This window comes from Rhinatrema bivittatum, chromosome 7, assembly GCF_901001135.1.
Source record: "Rhinatrema bivittatum chromosome 7, aRhiBiv1.1, whole genome shotgun sequence".
Lineage (NCBI taxonomy): Eukaryota > Metazoa > Chordata > Amphibia > Gymnophiona > Rhinatrematidae > Rhinatrema > Rhinatrema bivittatum.
Window position 1 is genome coordinate 123,894,591 of NC_042621.1, and position 25,735 is coordinate 123,920,325.

The following is a 25,735-nucleotide window of genomic DNA, read 5'->3' on the forward strand; positions in this document are numbered from 1 at the left end:
GTTTTTGCATGCGAAAACGCCTTATCGCATGCGAAAACATCATATAGCCGTTTGATAAATGACTCCCTTATGGGCTTTATTTCCAAAGGCTTTTCTCTCATTCTGTGTCTATGGGAAAAATGCTTAGTAAATGAGGCCCTTAGATAGTGAGCCCTTTGGGGACCACATTCTAATCCACTTTGAAATGCCTAAAAAAGTGGAATATAAATCAAAATAATAATAACGACTTATGTAATAATTTGTGTTTTATGATTTTATTTTTGTTTTAGTTATATGTATTTACTTACTTATATAGTACTTGTATAATATTTTACTGTTGTACCTTGCTAAGAGCTCTTGTATATTAGCAAGTGATAAGTTTGACCATTAGACTTGAAATGTTTAATGTAACTAATGGATTATGCAATTAGCGTAGCTGCTTACCTGTAACAGGTGTTCCCTAGGACAGCAGGATGTTAGTCCTCACATGTGGGTGACATCATCCGATGGAGCCCGGGACGGAAAACTTTTGTTAAAATTTCTAGAAACTTTGACTGGCAGACTGAGCATGCTCAGCTGCTGCTATCCAAGCGAGGTCCCCCTTCAGTCTCGTAATATAGCAAAAAAGCAAGCGAGAAAAAAATAACAAATCGAAGGTGAACCCAACATCATGGGGAAGTGGGCGGGATTCCTGAGGACTAACATCCTGCTGTCCTAGGAGAACACCTGTTACAAGTAAGCAACGGTGCTTTCTCCTAGGAGAAGCAGGATGGTAGTCCTTACATGTGGGTGATTACAGAGCTCCAGACTGCCCTGTTCGACCAGAGAAACCCACAGTAGCTGAACAAGGTGCCAAAGGGCACAATACAACTGCGGCGCTGTGGGGAAAAACAGGACTAGAATAAACTGCACAGAACAGACTGACTGAAGGCGCTGACCTGACGACTATCCCTGTCAAGGCAGTAGTGAGCAGTGAACGTGTGGAGAGAACTCCAGGTCGCGGCCCTGCAAATTTCAGCAACAGGGACCACAAGCAGATGGGCCACTAATGCTGCCATAGTCCACACAGAGTGAGCTTTCACTCTGCCGACCAGCTGGAGGACTGTCTGCTCATAGCAGAAGGCAATGCAATCCGCTAGCCAGTTCAACATGGTCTGCTTCCCCACCGCTGCTCCCAATCTGTTGGAGTTAAGAGACATGAAGAGCTGGGTGGACTGCCTATGGGCCGCTGTATGATTCAACTAGAAGGCGAGTGCCCGCTTGCAGTCCAAGGTGTGGAGAGCATGTTCCCTTGGGTGGGAATGAGGCCTTGGAAAGAAGGTGGGCAGAATGTTTGATTGATATGAAAGCAGTCACCACCTTAGGTAGAAATTTGGGATGCGTATGCAGCACCACATGATCATGGAAGAACTTCGTGTAGGGAGCATACGTAATCAGGGCCTGGATCTCACTGACTCTGAGAGCAGAAGTGATCGCCACCAGGAACATGACTTTCCAGGTGAGGAAATTCAGGTCACAGGACTTAAGAGGCTCGAACAGAGGTCGCATTAGCCTTGCCAGGACAATGCTGAGATCCCATGGGGTAGCCGGAGGTAACAGCAGGGGCTTCAATTGCACAAGGCCCTGCATGAAGCGTCCGACTAGGGGCAGGACCAAAATGGGCACACCAGTGACACCCTGGTGGCAGGTGCTGAATGCACAGAGGTAGGCGTGGACCGAGCTGGTCTGGAGACCAGACTCGGACAGATGCCAGAGGTAATCCAGCAGGCGAGGTAGCGAACAGGAGAAAGGGTCCAGTCCGTGACCATCACACCAGATGGAGAAACTCTTCCACTTCGAGCTGTAAGACTTCTTGTTGGAAGGCTTCTGGGACTCAATTAAGACTCTGGCCACACCATCTGAGAGCTGCAAATGCCGAAGGATCATGCATTCAACATCCACGTGGGGAGGACCAGGGCCCAGAGAGTCGGGTAGCGCAGGGTGCCCTGGTTCTGCGATATGAGGTCGGGCGCTGTCCCAGCGGGATAGGAGCATGCACTGACAAATCCTGGAGGAGAGGGAACCACATCTGCCTTGGTCAGGAGGGCGCTACTAGAATCATGGTCCCCCGTCCTCTTGAAGTTTCATCAGAATTCTCGAGAGGAGCGGAATAGGGGGGTACGCGTACAGGAGTCCCTGCTTCCAGTGGAGGGAGAAGGTGTCGTAGGCCAGATGGCCCTCTCCCAGCATCAGGGAGCAGAATCTGCTTACCTTGTGATTGAGGGGGGAAGCGAATAAGTCCATGTCCGGTGTACTCCAGCGGCAGAACAAACCAGTTGCCACTGCAGGGTTCAGGGACCACTCGTGTGGCTGGAAGCACCGACTGAGGTAGTCTGCCAGCGTGTTGAGGTGATCTGGCAGGTAGATGGCCCCTAGATATATCCCCCTGGAGAGGGCCCAATCCCAGACCTGCACTGCCTCCTGGCAATGAGCCTGTGACGCCCTGCTTGTTGATGTACCACATCGCCACCTGATAAGGATGATCTTGGAGGACAACCTGTCCTGGAAGGTCCACAAGGTATACTGGATCGCCTAAAGCTGCAGAAAGTTTATCTGGCATCGAGCTTCGGCCGCAGTCCAGAGACCTTGAGTATGCAGGCCAGTGGTGAGGGTCATCTGAGTCGGCGCGGGTTGAAAAGGGAGCCTGCTCTACAAATTGGGGAGGACTTCCCACCAGGCCAGGGAGGAGCAGAGGGCATCTATAACTGGGGCCTCCAGATCCTGGGATGCTTGCTGCCACACCACACGGCCCACTGGGGGTTCCTCATGTGGAGGCAAAGGGGGGTCACATGGACGGAGGCCATCATGTGGCCCAGCAAGCGGAGCAGTAGGCAGGCTGGCACCCTCTTGCTGTTGCGAACAAGGGTGGCCAGCGAGGTGAGGGTGACCACCTGGTCCTTGGGCAGAAAGCTCTTTGTCTGTGCCGTGTCCAACCTGATGCCTATGAAGTCTAGCTGTGGAGATGGACAGAGATGAGACTTGGGGAAGTTGATGACAAAACCTGTCTGCAAGGTCTGAACTGTCAGGGCCTGGATCAGCCAATCGTCCAGGTAAGGAAAAACATGGACCAAGCGACGCCCAAGGTAGGCAGCCACCACCACCAAGCATGGGGCTGATGCCATCCCAAAGGGCAGCACTTTGTACTGAAAATGTGCCGTCCCCACCAGAAAGCAGAGATACTTCCTGTGGTTGGGGACAATCGCAATATGGGCGTAAGCCTCCTTTAAGTCAAGGGAGCAGAACCAGTCTCCTCTGCGGAGTAGCGGAATCAGCGTGCCCAGAGACACCATTTTGAATTTTTCTCTTATGAGAAACCCGTTTAGTGCCCGAGGTCGAGGATTGGGTGCAAGCCGCAGTTCCTTTTCGGAATTAGGAAGTACTTCGAGTAGAAGCCTTGGCCCTGCTGTTCGTGGGGAAATGGTTCTACTGCATCTGCCACAAGAAGGGCAGAAAGTTCTGATTGAAGAATGACCTGATGAGTGGACGAACCCCACAATGGACACGGGGCAGCAGTCTCTGGAAGCCTGCTGAAATTCAGGCGGTAGCCCTGGTGGACAATGGAGAGGACCCATCAGTCCAATGTGATTGGCTCCCAATGTGGGCGAAGCAAAGGAGCCTGCCACCGACCGGGGGATCGACTGCCAGGGAAACCGGCATCTGGCTCGTGCCCCTCGCCGCCAGTCAAAAGCTCATAGACGGGGCCTGCTGGAGGGCTGGATGGGTCCTCAGAGCCTGTTGTTGCTGGCTGCGTCCCCTGGAGCTGGTCCGAAGTGGGCGAGCACGGATGGCTGGAGGATAATATTTCCTCGGCCAGTAAAAGGGCTTGCGAGAGCTTGGCTTGGAGGCTTTCCTGGCTGAGGACACGCCTTCGGAGGGGCTTGCGGAAATTTGCTGGAATATCATGGTGATCTTTCAGCTATGCCATGGCCTCTTTCTCTTTGTCCCCAAACAGGTTTTCGCCTGTATAGGGGAGATCTGCGAGCCTGTCTTGAACCTCTGGCCGGAGTACTGAGGCTCGGAGCCATGTCAGCCGTCTGGTGGCAATGCCTCCGGCAGCCAGGCAGGCTGCGGTCTCGAACACGTCATAGGTGGAACTCACCTCGTGCTTACCCGCTTCAAGGCCCAGAGCTGCAATAGCTGCAAGAGATTCCTGGTGCTGTTGTGGAAAGCCCTCTGTAAAGTCTTGGACTTGTTTCCACAGACTGCGGTTGTATTGGGTCATATACAACTGGTAGGCTGCAATGGAGAAATTACTTACCTGATAATTTCGTTTTCCTTAGTGTAGACAGATGGACTCAGGAACAATGGGTATAGTGAAATCCTGATAGCAATTGGAGACGGATCAGATTTCAATCTGACATCAGCCCTAGTACAAACACCCCTGCAGGAAGTGCAGCTCTTCAGTATTCTCCTCGAAAAGCAACTCTGGATATATGCATGACTGAATAATTTGAATAACTTGGATAACTCGATTACCTTTATAACTTGGTTAACTTGATTAATTTGAACTGGTTGAATTCGTTATAGCTGGAGACCGCCAGTGCCCTCAACCAAAAAACGTCGACACCTGGTAGGATGGGTGTCCTAGTTGGAGGGAAGCATGGCTTACCTGTGAATTACTCGCTCTTGGAGATGTCACTCGAGAATTCCATGAATAACGGCAGCCGTGGGTGGGATGCTGAGTCCATCTGTCTTTACTAAGGAAAACGACATTATCAGGTAAGTAATTTCTCCATTTCCCAGCGTGTAGCAGATGGACTCAGGACCAATGGGATGTATAGCAAATTGCTTACCTGTAACAAGTGTTCTCACAGGACAGCAGGATGTTAGTCCTCACATATGGGTGACATCATCAGGATGGAGCCCAATCATGGAAAACTTCTGTCAAAGTTTCTAGAACTTTGACTGGCACCTACTGGGCATGCCCAGCATGGCACCAAACCTGCAGCCAGCAGGGCTCCCCCTTCAGGAAGTGCCGAAAAATAAAATAAAACGTAACAAACCCAACACCGCGGAGTGGTGGGCGGGTTTCGTGAGGACTAACATCCTGCTGTCTGTGAGTAACGAGCTGAGGATGTCTGAGAAATGCACCAAATGTACCAAAGATGTGCAATAGGCACAAGGACTGGGGTGGAATTTGGTAGAGGGCATCCTGAACCCTAACGGGCAGGCGGAAGGGTGTTGGTACATCAAGTTGTAAAAAGGTTGCACAATACAGACTGACCGAAGATGGAATCTTGTCTTCCGGCCTTGTCTAAGCAATAATGGGCTGTAAAGGTATGGAGGGAACTCCAGGTAGCAGCCCTGCAAATGTCAGGAAGCGGCACAGAGCGTAGGTGTGCTACTGAAGTCGCCATGGCCCTCACAGAGTGTACTTTAACATGGTCTTGAAGTGGAATGCCTGCTTGCTGATAACAAAAGGATATGCAGTCCGCTGACCAGGAGGAGAGAGTCTGCTTACCCACAGGCTGCCCCAATTTGATGGAATGGAAAGAGCAAACAATTGAGTGCTTTTCCTGTGGGCAGCTGTACGGTCTAGATAGAATGCTAGAGCACGTTTACAGTCAAGGGTATGCGGAACCTGTTCTCCTGGATTGGAGTGGGGCCTGGGAAAGAAGGTAGGTAGTATAATGGATTGATTAATGTGAAACTCCAATACTACCTTAGGTAAGAACTTAGGGTGAGTGCGGAGTACTGCCCGGTCCTGCAGAAGTTTAGTGTAAGGTGGATAGGTAACTAGGGCCTGTAACTCACTAACTCTGCAAGCAGATGTTATTGCCAAAAGAAAAATCATTTTCCATGTGAGATAGCGAAGATCACAGGATCGGAGAGCCTCGAATGGTGGTTTAATGAGCCGCCCCAAAACCAGAATGAGGTCCCAAGAAGGGGCCGGAGGGTGCAGTGGAGGCTTGAGGTGAAGCAAGCCCTTCAGAAAACGTGTTACGAAGGGTTGTACTGAAATAGGAAGGTCCCTGATACCTTTATGGAAGGCGGCCACTGCACTGACATGCATTCTGATGGAGGAAGTTTTTAGACCTGATTCTGACAAGTGCCAGAGATAGTCTAGAAACTTCGTGGTGGAGCAGATAAAGGGATCAAGGGATTGAGAAGAACACCATGATTTAAACCTGTTCCATTTGTAAAGATAAGATTTTCTTGTGGAAGGCTTCCTTGAAGCAATCAGGACACGGGAAACTGGCTCCGAAAGGTTAAGTGGCTGAAGATTTAACCTTTCAACATCCAGGCCGTCAGGGACAAGGCCTGAAGATTGGGGTGGCATAGGCACCCGTCGTTCTGAGTGATCAGGAGCAGGTCCTTTCCCAAGGGAATGTGCCTGCGAATGGAGAGGTCCTGAAGTATTGGAAACCACACTTGGCGAGGCCAGTGAGGTGCTATCAGAATCATGCTTCCCTTGTCCTGACGTAACTGCATGAGAGTCTTCGAGAGAAGTGGAAGTGGAGGGAATGCATATAGGAGACCGGTTGCCCATGAGAGGGAGAACGCATCTCTTGGTTGAGCGTGTTGGCTGCGAGTGAGAGAGCAAAAGTTCTCTAATTTGTGGTTTTGAGGTGATGCAAAGAGGTCTATGTGAGGATAACCCCAACGTTTGAATAGAGTCTGCCACTGTGGGGTCGAGGGACCACTTGTGCGGTTGTAAGGCACAACTCAGCTTGTCTGCCAACACATTGTCCACTCCCGGCAAGTAGGTGGCCCTGAGGTACATCAAATGGGAGAGGGCCTCCGTCCATATCTGTGCAGCTTCCTGACACAGTAGGTAGGAGCCCGTCCCTCCCTGTTTGTTGATGTACCACATGACCACCTGGTTATCCGTCTGAAACAGGATGACATGGTTGAAAAGGTGATCCTGAAATACCCTGAGAGCATATCTGATTGCTCGCAGCTCCAGGAAATTGATTTGGTGTTTGGCTTCTTCTGGAGACCAAGCTCCTTGTGTCTGCAAATTGGCGACATGAGCTCCCCAGCCGAGGTTGGAAGCATCGGTGGTGAGAATTATTTGAGGGTCTGGAGCCTGGAAGGGTAGGCCTTGGAGGAGATTGATCTGATTTTTCCACCAGGCTAGAGACTGACGAAATGGGTTGTGATGTGGACAATGGTCGATAGAGGTTGGACGGACTGAGTCCATTGTGACTTTAATGTCCATTGCATGACTCTCATGGTCAAGCGGGCCATTGGGGTAACCTGTACTGAGGACGCCATGTGTCCCAGCAGGATGAGAAAGTGGCGTGCAGTCGAGCGGTGCTGAGACTGTAGCTGGTGTGCGAGAGAAATGAGAGTGAGAGCTCGCTGTCGAGGCAGAAATGCCTTTGCTTGAAGGGTGTCCAAGTCTGCCCCAATGAAGGACAAAGTTTGAGATGGAACTAAGCAGGATTTCTCATAGTTGACGAGAAATCCTAGCGAAATCAGAGTGTGTAAGGTAAGATGTAGGGACGACAGAACAGTTTGCTGAGTGGAAGCCCTGATCAACCAATCGTCTAGATAGGGGTAGATGTGAACACCTTGAGTCCTGAGGAAGTCTGCTACTACTACGAGGCACTTGGTGAAGACTCGTGGTGCAGATGCCAGGCCGAATGGTAGCACTCGGTACTGATAGTGCTTGGGGCCTACCAGAATCTCAGAAATTTATGATGAGATGGAGTTATCGCAGTGTGTGTACGCGTCCTGGAGATCTAGAGAGCAGAGCCAGTCTCCTCTTTGCAGAAGAGGAAGAAGGGAACCCAAGGTTACCATCTTGAACTTTTCTCGGTGGAGGTACTTGTTGAGGGCACATAGGTCCAGAATTGGATGAACGCCGCCTGATTTTTTGGGGATTAGAAAGTACCGGGAATAGAATCCTAGGCCTTATTGGGAGTAGGGCACTGGTTCTATTGCTCTGGACTGGAAGAGGAGGGAGACCTCCTGTTCCAGGAGTGGTGAGTGGTCGGATGTCCCCCACGTCAGCAGAGGTGGGGAGTCCGGTAGGATGGAGAGAAAGTTCAGGAAAAAACCCTGAGAGATTATGGCAAGGACCCACTGGTCTGAGGTGACTGTGTGCCACCTGTTGTGGAAATGGCACAATCAACCTCCCACTGGTATCTGAGGCAGTGGGGGCTGGCTGCTGCTCTCTATGCAGGAGTCAAAAACCGGAAGCAGGACCCAGCTGAGGAGCTGCTTGCGGCTTTTGTTTCCGAGGTTGACGAGACTGGGCCTTTTGGAAAGGTCTTGTGGAACGAGTTCTAGACGGTGGTGGATAGGACTTCTTTGGACGGAAGAATGACTTTTTAGTATCCTTCCTGAATGGCTGTTTGGAGGAATACAACATACATAGGGAACCCCATGAAATGATTTTTTGTATATAACATTAACACTCACAATTTACTGTAATCTTATAACAATTTAGTTGTCAATATTACTACTTATTAACAGCTATTAACAGCTGCCGGATTATCCGATAGCACCGTATATATATTTCCTTCCAAAAATTCACAAATCTTTGACTGTACCTCCTGGCCGCCCTATTGTGTCAGGCATAGGATCTATTTTTTAACCCATAGCTAAAATATTGGACAATCTCCTTCAGGATAGGGTTATGAAGATCAAATCCTATATAAAGGATTCGACCCAATTTTTGGGATGTTTGAACGAGGTAGATGTGGGATCTGAACAATTACTTGTTACGGCTGATGTAACTGCTCTCTACACTGATATACCACAGAGGGAAGCTGTTAATGTGGTGATGCAGGTATTGAATGAAAAGGTGGAGAATAATGAGCTCTCATCTGTCAGAATGTCTTACATGATGCAGTTGGCAGAGATCATCTTATGTGAATTTTATTTCACATTTCAAGGTACCTTTTACAAACAGGTCACTGGGATCCCCATGGGCTCTCCAGTGGCCCCATCAATAGCATGCCTTTACATGTCTCGATTTGAGGAAAGGTGTATTTACTCCAGTCGTTTTTTCTCCCATATGAGATGTTATAAGAGATTCATTGATGATCTCTTTTGGATCTGGGTAGGAGATGTAGCATCTTTAATGGAATCTGAATTATGGTTGAATCCGGCAGATGTTAATCTCCAATTTAGCTGTCAACATAGTAGTACTGAGATTAGCTTTTTGGATGTTAAAGTACATTGTACTAACTGTAAGATTGAAACTTCTGTGTTTGTAAAAGAAACGGATAGGAATTCCATTTTACATTTTGGGAGTTCCATCCACGGAGACTTAGGGAAAGTGTGCCCATTGGCCAGTTCCTTAGATACAGGAGGATTTGTTTATCTGTGAGTGAATATAAAATCAAGGCTGAAGTGTTGTCAAATAAATTTGTTGCACGTGGGTATCCGAGAAAGGTAGTTAGACGCGCATTTAAGCGTGGGCTATATGCACACAGAGATAATTTATTATTGAAGGCTGAGAAAGAGTCTGTGGAGAGGATTGTTTGTGTACTACCTTATTCCACTAGAAGTGATTGTATACGGAAGATCATTAATAGTCATTGGAACCTGTTGAATTCTATCCCGGGTTGTCAGGAACGTCCGGTGTTCGCTTTCTCAAAGGGTCAGAATTTGAGGGCCTGTGTTACCAATAAGGCGGATAGACAACTGATGATAACTGATACAGATGAAGTTTGCTCAGGATGTTCAGTATGTCCAAATAGGTTATGCCAGGCCCATCTTCTTGCAGAAATAGCAGCTGCAGATACCCTGGAAGCGGTGTCAAAGATATCATAAGAGGATCTTATTTCAGGAATCTCTGTGGAGCTCCTTAACCCGCATGGCTACTGCTGTGCGGAAAAAAGAAGACTGAAGGGGGACCCCTGCTGGCTGCAGGTTTAGTGCCATGTTGGGCATGCCCAGTAAGTGCCAGTCAAAGTTCTAGAAACTTTGACAAAAGTGTTCAGTGATTGGGTGCCATCCTGTGATGTCACCCATATGTGAGGACTACCATCTGCTTGTCCTGTGAGAAAAAAAGCTACTCCCGAACTGAGTGGGAGGCTGCCTGTGGCCCACTTAGAACTGCCCTTGCAAATGCTGTGTCCTCTCGAGCCTGAACATCCAGGTGGTAAAACCTGGAGAAGGTGTGGATGGAGGACCATGTCGCAGCCCGACAGATCTCGGCGGGTGACAGCATCTTGGTTTCCGCCCAGGACACTGCCTGGGCTCTAGTGGAATGGGCCTTGACTTGTAAAGACGGTGGCTTGCCTGCTTCTACGTAGGCTGTCTTGATGACTTCTTTGATCCGGCGGGCTATGGTTGCTCGTGAGGCCGCTTCCCCTTGCTTCTTCCTGCTGTGAAGGACGAATAGATGGTCCGTCTTTCGTACAGATTCCGACCTTTCCAGGTATCGGACTAGGAGTCTGCCGATGTTGAGGTGGCGTAGACTGAGAGACTCTTCCAAATTCTTATGCTCATTGGGGAGGAAGGACGGGACCGTGTGTAACTGGATGGTTCCCGGGGTGAGTCTGAGGAACGGCTCCCGGCAGGACAGTGCTTGTAGCTCGGAGATACGACAGGCCGAACAGACTGCCACCAGGAAGGCTGTCTTCAATGTTAATAGTCGTAGAGAGGTTCTAAAGAGGCACCGGCCACTTTAGGGGTGGTTGAATCTGCTCGACTCCTTTCAGAAAGCGGGAGACATCCGGGTGAGAGGCTAGGCTGCTGCTCTCGCTCTTGGTTCCGTAGCATAACAATGCGGCCACCTGTACCTTGATGGGAGTTGAGAGACAATCCCTTCTGTAGACCGTTCTGCAGGAATTCCAAATCGCAGGAATTTTGACTGAGCATGGAACGATGTTGCGGTCCTCACACCAGGTTTCAAATACTCTCCAAATCCTTAGGGATGTGGAGAACTTGCGTGCTCGGAACAGGGTGTCAATTACTGCCCCCGAGTATCCGATCTTCCTCAGGCGAGTCCTCTCAATGGCCAGGCTGTAAGAGAGAATCGAGGGGAATCCTCATGGAGGATCGGTCCCTGTTGGAGCAGGTCTCTGTGTGGAGATAGTGGGAGGGGGCTCCCTGTCAGCAGCCTTCACATGTCTGCGTACCACTGCCTTCTTGGCCAGTCCGGGGCCACTAGAAGTACTGGTCCCCTGTGGTGTTCTATCTTGTGAATGATTGCGCCCAATAGGGGCTACAGTGGGAAGGCGTATAATAGAGTTTCCTTTACCAGGTCTGTACCAGGGCATCGATTCCCTGGGACTGAGGTTCCCGCCTGTGGCTGAAGAAGCTGGGCACTTGGGCGTTGGACCGGTTTGCCAAGAGGTCCATGGTTGGTGTTCCCCAACAGTTTACTATCAATTGGAATGCTGTGGTCGACAGCCTCCATTCTCCTGGGTCTAGTCTTTCTCTGCTGAGGTAATCCGCAGCGACGGTGTCTTTCCCCATGATGTGGACGGTCGAGATCTCTAGAAGGTTCACTTCCGCCCATGACATTAGGGGTTCTACTTCCAGAAACACTTATTGGCGCCTGGTTCCTCCCTGATGGTTGATGTAGGCCACTGTTGTGGCATTGTCTGACATTACTCTGACTGATTTGTCTCTGAGTCTGTGACCGAACCATAGGCAGGCTAGTCTAACTGCCCGGGCTTCTAGGCAATTGATGTTCCATCCCGACTCTTCTTTGTTCCATTGTCTCTGGGCGGTTAGCTCCTGGCAGTGTGCTCCCCATCCTCATAGGCTGGCGTCTGTGTTGAGCAGGATCCAGGTTGGTGAGGATAGTCTCACTCCCTGGCTCAGATGGCCTTCTTGTAGCCACCATCGTAGTTGGGTCCGAACTTTGTCCAGGAGCTGAAGATGTACGGTGTAGTTCTGGGATAACGGATTCTATCATGATAGTAGTGAGCGCTGTAGGGATCTCATATGAGCTCTTGCCCATGGCACTACTTCCAGTGTGGATGCCATGAAGCAGAGGACTTGGAGGTAGCCCCATGCTGTGGGGCGAAGCTCGCTCAACAAGGTTCGCAACTGGGTCATCAGTTTTGATCTCCTTGTCAGTATCAAGATGACCTTGTCTTGTTTGGGGTCGAACCAGACTCCCAAGTATTCTAGAGATTGGGAGGGCTGCAGACAGCTCTTGTTTGTGTTGACCACCCACCCGAGGCTCTCCAGTAGAGTTTTGACTCTGTTGGTCGCCTGGTGGCTTTCCTCTGGGGATTTCGCCCTGATCAGCCAATCGTCTAGATAAGGGTGTACGAGGATTCCTTGCTTCCTCAGTGTTGCTGCCACTACCACTATGATCTTGGTGAACGTCTGGGATGCTGTGGCTAACCCGAATGGTAGTGCCCGGAACTGGTAGTGACAGTCCAGGATCATGAAGCGTAGAAAGCGCTGATGCTCTTGATGGATCAGAATGTGTAGGTAGGCTTCTGACAGATCCAGGGATGTAAGGAACTCTCCTGGTTGTATCGCCCTTATTACTGAGCATAGGGTTTCCATGCGGAAGCGAGGAATCTTCAGGTGACAGTTGACCGATTTGAGGTCCAGGATGGGCCGGAACGTTCCTTCTTTCTTGGGAATGATAAAATAGATGGAATAATGTCCAGTATTTATTTGCTGTGCAGGCACCGGTGTTATAGCCTCTAAGACTAGCAATCTGGTCAGTGTAGTTTCCACTGCCATCCTCTTGGAAGGGTCATGGCAGGGGGATTCCACAAACTCGTCTGGAGGGAGGTGGTGGAAATCTAGGTAATATCCCTCTCGAATGATGGTTAGGACCCACTTGTCCAAAGTTATCTCGACCCATCTTTGGTAGAATAGGGCAAGTCTGCCCTCTGTGGCTCCTTCCTTTGGACAGGTCAGCTGATTTTCATTGAGGGGTGAGGCTGGGGTCTGGGCCTGAGCTGTCTCCCCTTTTGTTGTGCTTGTTCCGAAAGGACTGGCTCCTGCCTGCGGGGCGAGCCGCTTGATATGTGCTTCTGTATGGGTTGAAGCGCTGTGATCCTCTGCCTCTGGAAGTTCAGGGGAAGGGTTGCTGGTTTCTCTTATTCCTGTCCGGTAGCTCTGGCAGTGGGCATTCGCCCCATTTGTTGGCTAGTTTCTCTAGTTCGCTTCTGAACAGGAGGGTTCCCTTGAAGGGCATCCTTGTGAGTCTCATTTTGGAAGATGAGTCAGCCGACCAGCTTCGGAGCCAGAGTTGACTTCTGGCTGCCATGGCGAATGACACTCCTCTAGCTGCGGTGCGTACCAGATCAGAAGTGGCATCCGTGAGGAATGATACTGCTGGTTCCAGGACTTCCCCAGGAGTTTTGTTCCTGGTCTGTGATAAGCAGGCGCGTGTCACCAAGGCACAGCAGGCCGCGATCTGTAAAGACATAGCAGAGACGTCAAAAGACTGTTTGAGGATGGATTCCAGACGTCTGTCTTGAGCATCCTTAAGTGCTGCTCCTCCTGGGATCGTAGTGCGCTTCGAGACCGCACAGACCATGGTAGTGCGCTTCGAGACCGCACAGACCATGGCATCCACTTTCGGACATGCCAGGAGATCTTTGGCAGCTGGGTCCAGAGGGTACATGGCTGCCAGGGCACGCCCCCCCCCTTTGAACGTGGTCTCTGGGGAATCCCATTCCAGGTCAATTAGCTACTGGATGGCTTGTAATAGTGGGAAATGCGGGAGGTCTGATGGAGTCCCTATAGTAGGGGATTCGTCTTAGGTTCCCCCGAGGCACTTGTGCCCAGGATAGAGAGCTCTTTCAAGCTGTGTGTGACCAGGTCTGGAAGCTGGTCCTTGGCGAAGAAGCGCCTCATGGTTCGGTGGGGCTCTGTTCCCCGGAGGGAGTTCCCCTTCCTCCAGGGGTTCTGATTCCTCAACTGAGTTGCCCGTGATCCCCAAAGGTGGGGCTTCTGGGCATTGGAATCGCTTTCCTGGGCATAGAGGGTTCCGGGCTGTTGAAGTCCTCTGGCGGAGGTTGTGGCCGTATTATCAGAGGCCCCGGTTGCATGTGGATGAAGGTATGCAGGCCTTTGAAGAATTCCACCCAGGAGATAGATGCTGGATCTAAATTAAGAGGCGCTGTGTCCCTGGGGAGCCCTGTTTGACGGAGGGTCCTGCTGGGAGATGCTAGGTCCGGCGTACTGTTTGAGAAGCTGGAACCCGGTAGCGGCTGGGGATGGCCATGGGTTGGATCCCTCAGGGCCTCCTCGCACTGTATACAAAGGGCTGTGACGTCCTCATGCTCTGCAGCTCTAATGTGGCATGCTGGGCAAAGGCCCTGAGCCTTGAGCTTCTTTTCCGGTGGTGCCATGGTTTGTGCACGTAAAATATAGGGCCTGGGTGGCTTAGATATGTGCTCCGGTGCGTAGAAGTTGTGCGCGTAGGATTGTTACGTGCTCAGGGAGATGTGCGCGCTGTTGTGCACACAGATCAAAGTTATGCGACCGGCACAGAAAGCACGTGGCTATGCGCGTCACTTGTGCGCATGGTACTTGGGCATGCGATGTTGTGCGCACAAGGTATTTGTGCGCACGGCTCGCCTCTGTGCGCACGGATTGGGGCGGCGAACAGATCAAAATAGTGACGGTGACCACGCAGGCAATATGGCGACCACCTCGGAGGGTCTCCACGTGGGAGGACCCTCGGATCTGACCGGGGTCTAGCCCTGCTAGGGCAGATCAACCCAGTGGCACTGGTCCCGGCTGGCGATCTGTGCGACTCCTCAAGCTTCGGAGACCGGAGACTTTTAAATAGATCTCTACCTTACCTTGCCTCGGCGCTTCCCGGTTTCGTTCCGGGTGGTCTCTGGCTGCGGGGGGAGAGGGAAAATACCTTCACCGCCACGCTTGAAGTTGCACCCGCTGCCTCTCAGCCTCACCCGATGTCAGGGGCTAGGTCCCCGGACCGAGGCTTACGACCGAGGGATCGCGGAAATCACCTCGGGAATTCTCAACTGGGGGAGGGACCCAATGGATGTCACCGCAGGAGAGCGGGGCTCGTCTGTAGAAGTAAGATTTCTTCTTGTTTTGGTTTTCTTTGCTAAATTACTCTAACGCTGTGCTAGCATGCCTAGAGTCCCGAACTGCTATGGAGACGGAAAATACTGAAGAGCTGCACTTCCTGCAGGGGTATATGTACTAGGGCTGACATCAGATTCAAATCTGATCCGTCTCCAACTGCTATCAGGAATACATTATACCCATTGGTCCTGAGTCCATCTGCTACACGTTAGGAAATGCGGGCTACCAGCATAGCACCTGAAACATTTTCCTCCCTATGCCATCGAGTTCCCTGTGTTCCTTAGAGGGACAGAAGCGTGCATCCAGGAACGTCTGACCTTCTTCAGGGCAGACTCCACAACTGGTGGAGGAAGTGCTTCCTTTCAAAGCCCACGGCCTATTGCACCAAATCAGTAGCATCGGCCTTCCTATTGACCGGGGATACAGACACCGGGTGTTCCCACATACGGAGGAGCAGCTACTTAAAATTGTCGTGGATAGGCACTGCCATGATTTCTTTGGGAGCATCGATGAACTGGAGAACCTCCAGCATCTTACGACGGGTATTCTCCTCCGAAAGGAGCTGGAAGGGGATGGTTTCTGCCATTGCCCTTACAAAGCTCGCAAAACGACAGGTCTTTAGGTGGAGATAGATGTCGCTCCTCTGGTGGGGAAGGCTCTGAGATGGGGTCGTCGGAGAACTTAGAGGATGAGTCCCCAAGGGTCATAAGGACCCTCCCTCCTCACTGAGGCCCAGGCACCAAGGGCTGGGGCCATGAGGGACAGTAGGCCTGAGCCCCAAGGGCACCGACGGAACCCCCGACATCGAGGGGGCATCGGCCGTGACAAGCCGGGAGGAACTGGCAGCAGCCCGGGGAACCGCAGGCAAGGTTGCCCAGTCCTGAGGTCTCCTCCTCCTCGGACCTGGGAATCGGGATCGCTCCTGTGGTGTCAGTGGCCAAGGAGGCATCGTGGGACTCTTGAGCACCAGTTGCATCAGTAGGGCGCCAAGAAGGACGTTCAGACGCTCCAGCAGGGGTGCGAGCATCGATGGCAGAGGCTCAGGCATCGGCAATTCAACTCTCTGGAGCGCTTTGAGCAACGCCGACTGCACCCTGGAGTCCAAATCCTCCTGGAAGTCCTGAGTGGTCAGGACTGTTGGAGGGTGACGAGGCACGAGGTGGCATGGCGCCCTGCACCGGAGTCGGTGGGGAACGCCTCAGGCTACCAGGGGCACCAGAGGATGGGGCCTCCGGTGGCCGGTGCCACTTTGATGGCGGCTCGGTCATCGTCGATGCCACTCCGGAACTAGAACCATGTCCAGACGGTGTTAGTACTTTCTGGACTTCCGGTGCTTGGCCTGGTCTTTCCCCGGCGCCAAGGATGTTGATGACCCTGAGGTCTGCGGGAGGGGATAGACCACCCATTTCCCTTCTCCCCAATCCTTAGGGGTGCTGGATAGTGGGATCGCCAGTGGAAGAGACTGAGATGGTTCCCCGCGATCCTTGGGCGTCGAGGACTCCGAAGCAGGAGTGGAAGTTTTCGGAGTCCCAAAGAGCTTCTCCATTTTATCTAAGCGCGCCCGACAACCTTTGGGTGTCATTTGGTCACACAAACGGCACCTACAGAGGTCGTGCGAGGCCCCCAGGCAGAGGATACAGACCTTGTGCGGGTCCTTGATGGACACGGTCTGCGGGCACTGTCGAAAACCTGACAATGCCATCAAAAAGGAGGCCGGTGCACGGTTGATGGCCACCACGGTGCAAGGGTCGGGAATCAACTGCGAAGAATGCCAAAAAAGGTCAAAGAACAAGGATACCTACTGGGAAGGAAAGGAACAGACCATGAAGGGGGACCCGACGAGGAAAAAAATACTCAAAAAAGATTTGAACAATTTCAAGGAGTTGGAGCTCCACAATCGCGAGGCTATTGCACCGCGGAAAAGAATAAACTGAAGGGGGACTTCGCGTGGACGTGCGGATAGCATCGCGAGGCTATTGCACCGCGGAAAAGAATAAACTGAAGGGGGACTTTGCGTGGACGTGCGGATAGCAGCAGGCTGAGTATGCTCAGTCTGCCAGTCAAAGTTTGACAAAAGGTTTCCATGTCGGGCTCCACTGGATAATGTCACCCACATGTGAGGACTACCATCCTGCTTGTCCTAGGAGAATCTGAAAGTTTAGATTATATATTTTGTAAAATTTTTTTTAATCTAGGTGTAATAACAGACGTGGCACTGCTATAGTCTTCTTCGTGCCATCTTGTGTATTACCTTGCAAATGACAGTTTTTATTTTAGAAGAGAGGTTGTGTGTGGTTTAACATTTACTTCTCTCTTCCTTATCTGAAGTAAGAAATCTAAATTTAGTTAAGCATGCATATAATTGTTCATTGTGATTTGATTACTAATAGATTTTATATTTATATCAGTGTGATATAAAATCATTTCCAGGAATGAAACAATCAGAAATTCTCATATTGCGTATCTGAACATCTAAAATCGCCAGGTTCTAGAGGCCTACATTGACCTCAGAACCCTACCCCTTTACTTTTGCCTCTATTTTAATGGACCCCCAAAAGGTAAAATCCTGGAACCAGGCCTGGAAATAATTTGTTTAGACATGGCCAATGCAACCAAAATAAAGTCAACATGTAAAATGATACTTTACAACTTGGACAATGAAAAGTCAAATTCATGTATTCTTCTGGATTTCTACCAGGCAACAATGTTGAAAGGTAGCAGCTCTACAGACACCTCCTGCAGCTTAGCCTGCTACTGCAGTAAACATACTATAGAGAAGAATAAATCTTAAATTTTATAATAACCACTGCTGCAGAGCTATGATCTTTATCCAGAGTCCATAGTTAAAATTGGATGGAAGGAGATCTGTGGCTGGGGAAGGAAAAGAAGTAGAAAAGAGACAATGTTTTCTGCTTTACATTGCAGTATTTCCCAATCCAGTCCTGATGTCTCCCCTAACTGGTCTGGTTTTCAGGATACCCTCAATGACTATGCATAAGATATATGTTACCATTCAGCAACTTGCAGCATTCAGTTCCTTCCGTCGGGGCCAGCAGCCACATTCCTCGGCGGCATTCCCGAGCTGCGGCGCAGGTTGACGCACGCCACGTCATGACTCCTTCCACTGCGGCACATCATTGCTTCACCTGGAAGTCCCCCACGTTAGCGCGGGAAATGGGATTATTTAAACGCCACTCTTCAGCACAGCATTTGCCTTGGCTATAGGCTTGCTTGTGCTGGTGCTGCTCTCGGATTGCTTGCTACCTGTCTCGTTGAACCGGATTGTGCCCTGGACCTTCTCTTGCTTGCTACCCACCTTGCTGACCCGGATTGTGCCCTGGACTTTCTATTGCTTGCTGCCTGCCTCTTTGACCCGGATTGTGCCTTGGACTTTTTTTTGCTTGCTACCTGCCGCTGGACCGGATTGTGGCTGGACCTTCTTTTATCGATGGCCAATCCAGGCGTACTGGAATACACCCTTGACCGGGTATCTTGCTGTGGTCCAAGGGCAAGTCAAGGTAAGACTGTTACACTATCTTGGGTCCACTAACTATACTGTAACAATATATTAGCATAAACCATATCTCCACATATGCAAATGTATCTCATGCATAGTCACTAAGGATATCCTGAAAACCAAACTGGTTAGGTATGCCTCCAAAACATGGTTAGGAAACAATGCACTTGTGGATTCTAGTGGTGACTGTCTGTTACCCTCCAACAAAGATAACCCAACAGAACTTACTGTTGGAGAAGTACAGTATAATAATAGTGGTATTACTGGTAAGTGAGTTTCAGAATTAGAGAGATGAGAGCCAGACTAGATGAGGTATATTTGAGATGTACTGCATAAAAAGAAGCAGCCCTATCAGAAAAATTAAAATGGTCCTAACCTCCAGCAACTTCGAGGGGCCCATGAGATTTGCGGAGGTCCTTTACTGCTTCCAGGAACTCCTTCCCTCCAGCTTTCTCCAAAGCATTACCTGCAAACATGAATAATGCCATCATCTTGCACATAGGAACAAGAGAAAGAATAGGCTGAAACACATCTTCAGACAGGTGCCTTTTGGTCAGAAGATTTCAAATCTATAAGCCAAATATACTGGGCTCAGAAGCATCAAGAGTAACTAAGTAGGTGAAAGAGAACATTTACTTTATCAACTGTATAATGTACAGAGGCAATATGATATTTTCCATTTTTTTTTCTTCATTCTATTTGCTTTTATGATCACCATTGCGCACTGAGCAGAGGATTTCAATGTATTGTCCATGAGGACTCCAAGGTCCTTTTCCTGGGTAGTGATTCCCAATACATAATCCAGCATTGTGCACCTGTAATTGGGATTATTTTTCCCTATATGCATCACTTTGCACTTTTACACATTAAATTGCATCTCCTAGTCTCCTAGACTCACAAGGTCCTTCTACAGTTCCTTGCAATCTTTTTTATTTTTTTATTTTTAAAACCTTTGAATATTTTTTTTTGTCAGCTGCAAATTTGATCACCTTACTCGTCATTCCCTTTTCCAGATCATTTATGAATATGTTAAATAGCACAGGTCCCAGTACTAATCCCTGTGGTACTCCACTAATTCTCTTTCTCTATTTGGAAAACTAACCATTTAGTTCTTCCTTCTGTTTCCAGCCTTTTAACCAGTTACCAGTCCAGAATAGAACACTGCCTATCCCCTGACTTTGTAATTTCCTGAGGAGTCTCTCCTGGTGAAATTTGTCAAAAGCCTTCTTCTGAAAATCCAAATATACCATATCAACCTGCTCACCTTTAGCTACATGTTTATTTACATCTTCAAAAAATTCTAAAAGATTGGTAAGACAAGACTCTCCCTTGCTTAAAAAAAAAAAAGTGGTCGCTGCTCTATTAAGCCATATCTACCTATATGGCCAGTGATTTCATTTTTAAGAATGACTTCTAGCATTTTGCCCTGCACTGATGTTAGGCTCCCCCCCTGGAATGCCTTCTTTCGGGGCATAAAAGTACACACTTACTTTTGTGCACAGAAAGATTAGGCAATTTCCACAATAAAATACTGTTTTACCCATGGAAAATTGCCCTCAAGAACTAGGTAAGAGTAGAATTTTATCTTATTTCCCTTACTTTGTTCCGTCTATACATGATCAATTACTTTTCTTTTATTGTGTTATTTTCTTTGCACGCTGCGCTTGACTTTTGAAACTGAAAACTGCATGAACAGTTATTTAAAAAAAATAAATTAATATTTCACATTTCTCTATAATGTTCAAGGCCAATTCTAGCTTCAGTGCTCCAAACTTCTGGGATGGCTATGGCAAAATGTTGTGTTTAGCACTTTAAACAGGCAATGTATTGTTTTTATTTTGTATAAAAACAGCAGAAAATGGAATGAAGAAGTAGCCTAGTGTAAGAGCAGCAGGTAGGGAATCCAGGGTTCAAATCCTGCCAATACTCCTTATAACCTAGAACAAATCACATCACATTTCCATTGCCTCAAGTATAAACCTGGGGGGGGGGGGGGGGGGGGGGAAGGAGTCATTTACTAAGCATTTTCCCTATGGACACAAATTGCAAGAAAGCCTTTAGTAAATAGGCCCCTTAGATTGAAAGCCCTCTGTGGATAGGGAAATACCTATAGTACCTGAATATAATCCAATTTGAAGTGCTGAAAGGTGGAATATAAATAAAATAAAAATCAATAAATAAGTAAAATAAATCAATAGACAGATAAGAGCAGGTTTCTAAGCAAGACAGGAATAAAATGTGTCTTTTTTCCTAACAGCCTTTTAAAATTAAAAACAATTATCATCATAACAAAAAAGGCTTTTATTTTAACAACACAAATCCTCTCTCTTCTTGCAATATACCACACAGTCAGCATAAAACACAGATCTGAATCCTTAAAAAAAAATTGTTTTTTTTTTTTTTTTTTAAATAAAGGACACAATCAGGATGCTTTGCAGGACAAAGCTAGCTGTTTTAGAAAAACCTATGCAGTATAAAGCAAAATTGCTTACCTTGTAATAGGTGTTATCCCAGGACAGCAGGATGTAGTCCTCACATATGGGTGACATCAGTAATGGAGCCCTATGTATGGAAAAACTTCTTTCAAAGTTTCTATGAAACTTTTGGCTGGCACCAGAGTGCCTACTGAGCATGCCCAGCATGCCATGATATTCCCTGCCACAGGGGTCTCCCTTCAGTCTGTTTTGTAGCAATTAGCGTTAGCCAAAAAATAAAATAATAAAACGTATCGGACCCAACTCCGCAGGGTGGCGGGTGGGTTTCGTGAGGACTACATCCTGCTGTCCTGGGATAACACCTATTACAAGGTAAGCAATTTTGCTTTATCCCAGGACAAGCAGGATGCTAGTCCTCACATATGGGTGATTAGCAAGCTAGAGGCTGAGTCATTTGGGATTGGAGCAACAGTGAAGTATTGTTGTTGAAATGAATCAGCCGAAGATCACAGCAGGATGGATGTAGAAGGAGTTGGGATTACACTGGAAACAAGTTCTTTAAGACAGATTGTCCATAGGCTGAATCTTGTCTTCCTTCTTTGTCTAAACAGTAGTGAGCTGCAAACGTGTGAAGAGAACTCCATGTTGCTGCTTTACAAATGTCCAGAATAGGTACAGAGCGAAGGTGCGCTACTGAGGTTGACATCGCTCTGACTGAATGTGCTTTTACTCGCCCTTGAAGAGTAAGGCCTGCTTCCTCATAACAAAATTGTATGCAATCTGCTAGCCAGTTTGACAAAGTATGTTTACCCACTGCTTTACCTGGTTTGTTTGGATCATAAGATACAAATAGCTGACTGGATTTTCTTTGGACTGTAGTGTGGTTTAAGTAGAAGGATAGCGCACGTTTACAGTCCAAGGTATGTAAGGCTCTTTCTCCCTGGTGAGAGTGAGGCCTTGGAAAGAATGTTGGTAAAACTATAGATTGATTGAGGTGGAATTCCGTGACTACTTTTGGAAGGAATTCAGGATGAGTACGGAGGACCACCCTGTCATGTAGGAACTTTGTAAAAGTTTCGTATGTGACAAGAGCTTATAGTTCACTGACTCTTCTAGCTGATGTAATGGCTATGAGGAATACAGTTTTCCATGTAAGATATTTAAGGTCACAGGTATCCATGGGTTCGAATGGGGAACGCATGAGCCTGGTTAATACTATGTTCAGGTCCCATTGTATGCTTGGGGAATGAAGTGGAGGTTTAAGGTGAGTTAAGCCTTTCATAAATTTACTGACGAGAGGCTGTGTAGAGATAGGTGCATCTCCCAGCCTGTTATGGTAAGCTGAGATTGCACTCAAATGAACTCTTACAGATGAAGTCCGAAGACCAGAGTCTGAAAGATGGTATAGGTAATCTAGTAGTGAGGTAGTGGGGCAAGTGAAGGGATCTAAAGATTTCTGAGTGCACCACAAAGTAAACAGTTTCCATTTATAGGAATAATTCTTTCTAGTGGAAGGTTTATGTGAAGCTATCAGCACTTGAGATATAGTGGTTGGAAGGTTGAGTGGTTGTAAGATCAAGCTTTCAACATCCATGCCGTCAGGGACAGGGATTGAAGGTTGGGATGGCGCAACCGACCCTGATCCTGAGTTATGAGAGTGGGAGCTACTCCCAGACGAATGGGATCCCTGACTGAGAGGTCTAGCAGTGTGGGAAACCATACTTGTCGAGGCCAGTATGGGGCTATGAGTATCATTGTCCCTTTGTCCTGTTGCAGCTTCACTAGAGTTTTGGTTATGAGTGGTATCGGTGGATACGCATATAACAGGACTGAGTTCCAATGGCGAGCAAAGGCGTCCCTTGGTAGGCTGTTCTCCTGTTGTAACAGGGAGCAGTAATTGTTCACTTTGTAGTTCAGATGGGATGCAAAGAGATCAATTGTTGGTTGACCCCAGCGTTGAAAGATCTTGGTTGCTATCGTTGAATCCAAGGACCACTCGTGTGGTTGGAACTGACGACTTAGACGATCGGCTACTATGTTGTGGATGCCTGCTAGGTAAGTGGCCCATAGAAGGATTGAATGTGCTAGGGCCCAATCCCAAATCTGTGCTGCTTCCTGGCAAAGGAGGTAGGAACCTGTTCCTCCTTGTTTGTTGATGTACCACATGGCTACTGTGTTGTCCGTTTGGATCAGAACAGTCTTGTGTGAAAGGCAGTCCTTGAACGCATGTAGCGCATAACGTATAGCTGGAAGCTCTAGGAAGTTTATTTGAAAAGAGGCTTCGAGTTTTGTCCACGTTCCCTGTGTCTTTAGATGACCAATGTGTGCTCCCCAGCCCAAGGTGGACACATCTGTAGTTAAAGTCACTTGGGGAACTGGTTGCTGAAAAGGTAGGGAAATAACAAAGTGGTGGATGCCACAAAAAGTCTTTTTCAAATTTTTATCGATGGAGACGTGAAAATCATATGCATGTGCCCAACTCTGGCCGAGTTTCGCCACCAAAGGTGGCTGCCTCAGGGGCTACAAAAGGTAGGCCTTTTAGCAAGTTGTTCATTGATGTCCACCAGAGGCGGGAGGAGCGTAGTTCCTGCGTTATCTGAATGAGAGTGGACAATGGTTGAATGGCTTGAATCCACTGAGATTTGAGTGTCCATTGCATTAATCGCATGGTCAGTCTGGCCATGGGAGTGACGTGAATTGTGGAGGCCATGTGTCCGAGTAGGGTGAGGCACTGATGAGCTGTAACTTGAGATTGAGTTCGGAAAGAGTGTGCCAGGAGAGCGAGTGTTTGAGCACGGTCTCTTGGAAGAAAAGCTTTTGCTGTGATGGTGTTTAGGTCTGCACCTATGAATTGTAATAGGTGAGATGGTGTGAAATGGGATTTCTGGTAATTGATGAGAAACCCCAAGGAGTGAAGCAAGTTGACAGTGAGCTTGAGGGAATTGAGAGCTCCTTCTTGTGTCTGACTCCTGATGAGCCAGTCGTCCAAGTAAGGGAATACATGCACCCTTTGTTTGTGAAGATGTGCCACCGCTACTGCCAGACACTTTGTGAACACTTGAGGTGCTGAGGCTAGGCCGAATGGAAGCTCTCGGTATTGAAAATGTTGTCCCTTGATCAGAAATCGCAGGTACTGTCGATGAGGAGGAAAGATGGGAATGTGAGCGTAGGCGTCTTGAAGATCCAGAGAGCAGAGCCAATCTCCTTTTTGAAGAAGAGGTAGCATGGTGCCTAACAATACCATCCTGAATTTTTCTTTTTTGAGAAATTTGTTGAGATTTCTGAGATCCAGGATTGGACGTAGGCCTCCGGTTTTCTTTGGAATGAGGAAATAGCGGGAGTAGAATCCTCTGCCCTGCTGAGGCCTGGGAACTGGTTCTATGGCCCTGGCTCTCAGAAGGGTGGATAATTCTGTTCTTAGGATTTTGGAATGGTGGTTCACTGTCCAAGAATTGATTGGTGGAGTTTCTTTTGGTACAGTGAGAAAATCCAATCGGTACCCTTGAGCTGTAATTGAAAGTACCCTTGGTCTGTTGTTATGGAGGTCCATGTATGATGGTAATAGGTTATGCGACCTCCCACTGGTAATTCTGGAAGTGGATTGTGAAAGGGGCTTCTGCTCTCTGGTTGAATTTCAAAAGCCTGATGTTGACGCAGGTGGTTGAGGCCTAGTAGGCCTTTGTCGAGCCTGAGGACGCTGAGTTGGACTAGCTTGTCTTGTCCAGCTTGTTGGTGGGTAGTAGCGTCATTGGCGGTAATAAGGCCTTCTGACATCTCTTCTAGGAAGTCTTCTAGAAGGTGGTTGTGACTCTTGAGGAATCAGTGATAATTGCTTGAGAGTTTCCGTGTGGTCCTTTATGGTGGCCACTGCTTTCTTGACCTTGTCAACGAATAGGTTCTCACCTAAACAAGGAAGGTCGGCTAATTTCTCTTGAACTTCTGGACGTAACTCAGAAGCTTTCAGCCAAGCCCATCTACGAGCCATGATTCCTGAGGCTGACAATCGAGAAGCGGTCTCAAAGCTGTCGTACGTAGCTCTGACTTCGTGCTTGCCTGCTTCTAGGCCCTTATGCACGAGTTGTGAGAAAGGTTCTTGGAATTGCTCTGGAAGATCTTGGGTAAGGCCTTCTACCTGCTTCCAGAGGTTGCGTTGATATTGGTTCATGAATAACTGGTATGAATTTATTCTTGAGACCAACATAGCACCTTGAAAGACCTTTCTGCCTAGACTATCCAGGAATCGACTTTCTTTTCCTGGTGGTGTGGAAGCATGTGTTTTGAGCCTTTTAGCCTTTTTCTGGGCTGACTCAACTACCACCGACTGGTGTGGTAGTTGAGATTTTTGAAAGCCAGGAATTGGCTGGACTAAGTATGTAGCATCTGCTCGTTTATTGACTGATGCTACTGATCCAGGGTGCTCCCACAATCTGTACTTGAGCTCTTGCAATACTCATGTACTGGTATAGCCAGTATTTCCTTGGGTGGATCTATAAACTGTAGCACCTCTAATGTCTTCTGTCTGGAGTCAATCTCAGAGAGAAGCTGAAAAGGTATAGTCTCAGACATGTCTTTTACAAAATTGGAGAAAGAAAGATCTTCCGGAGGTGACTTTCTTCTATCTTCTGGAGGTGAAGATTAGGATAAGATGTCCTCGTCTGTAGAGACATCTGAGTCAGAATCAGTTGCAGTGTCTCTTGGATGACCTGATGGTCTAAAAGGCATCGATGGAATGGAAGGAAATCCTGGAGATTGTGGTCTCCGAGGTGGTACAATTCCAGAAGGACCTGGTATTGGTTCTGGCATGGAGCCCTCATCCATA

At 48.4% G+C, this 25,735-nt stretch overlaps 1 protein-coding gene across 3 annotated transcripts in view; it reads right to left on the reverse strand.

Annotated features, from left to right (window-relative positions):
* The window catches only part of LOC115095433 (core histone macro-H2A.2), a 204,465-nt gene that overhangs the window by 35,379 nt on the left and 143,351 nt on the right, over nt 1–25,735 (reverse strand). For all 3 annotated transcript variants that reach the window (XM_029609061.1, XM_029609063.1, XM_029609062.1), the window contains exon 8: nt 18,858–18,947. In XM_029609061.1, coding sequence (XP_029464921.1) covers nt 18,858–18,947 — 90 coding nt within the window. The remainder of the gene's footprint in view (nt 1–18,857; nt 18,948–25,735) is intronic.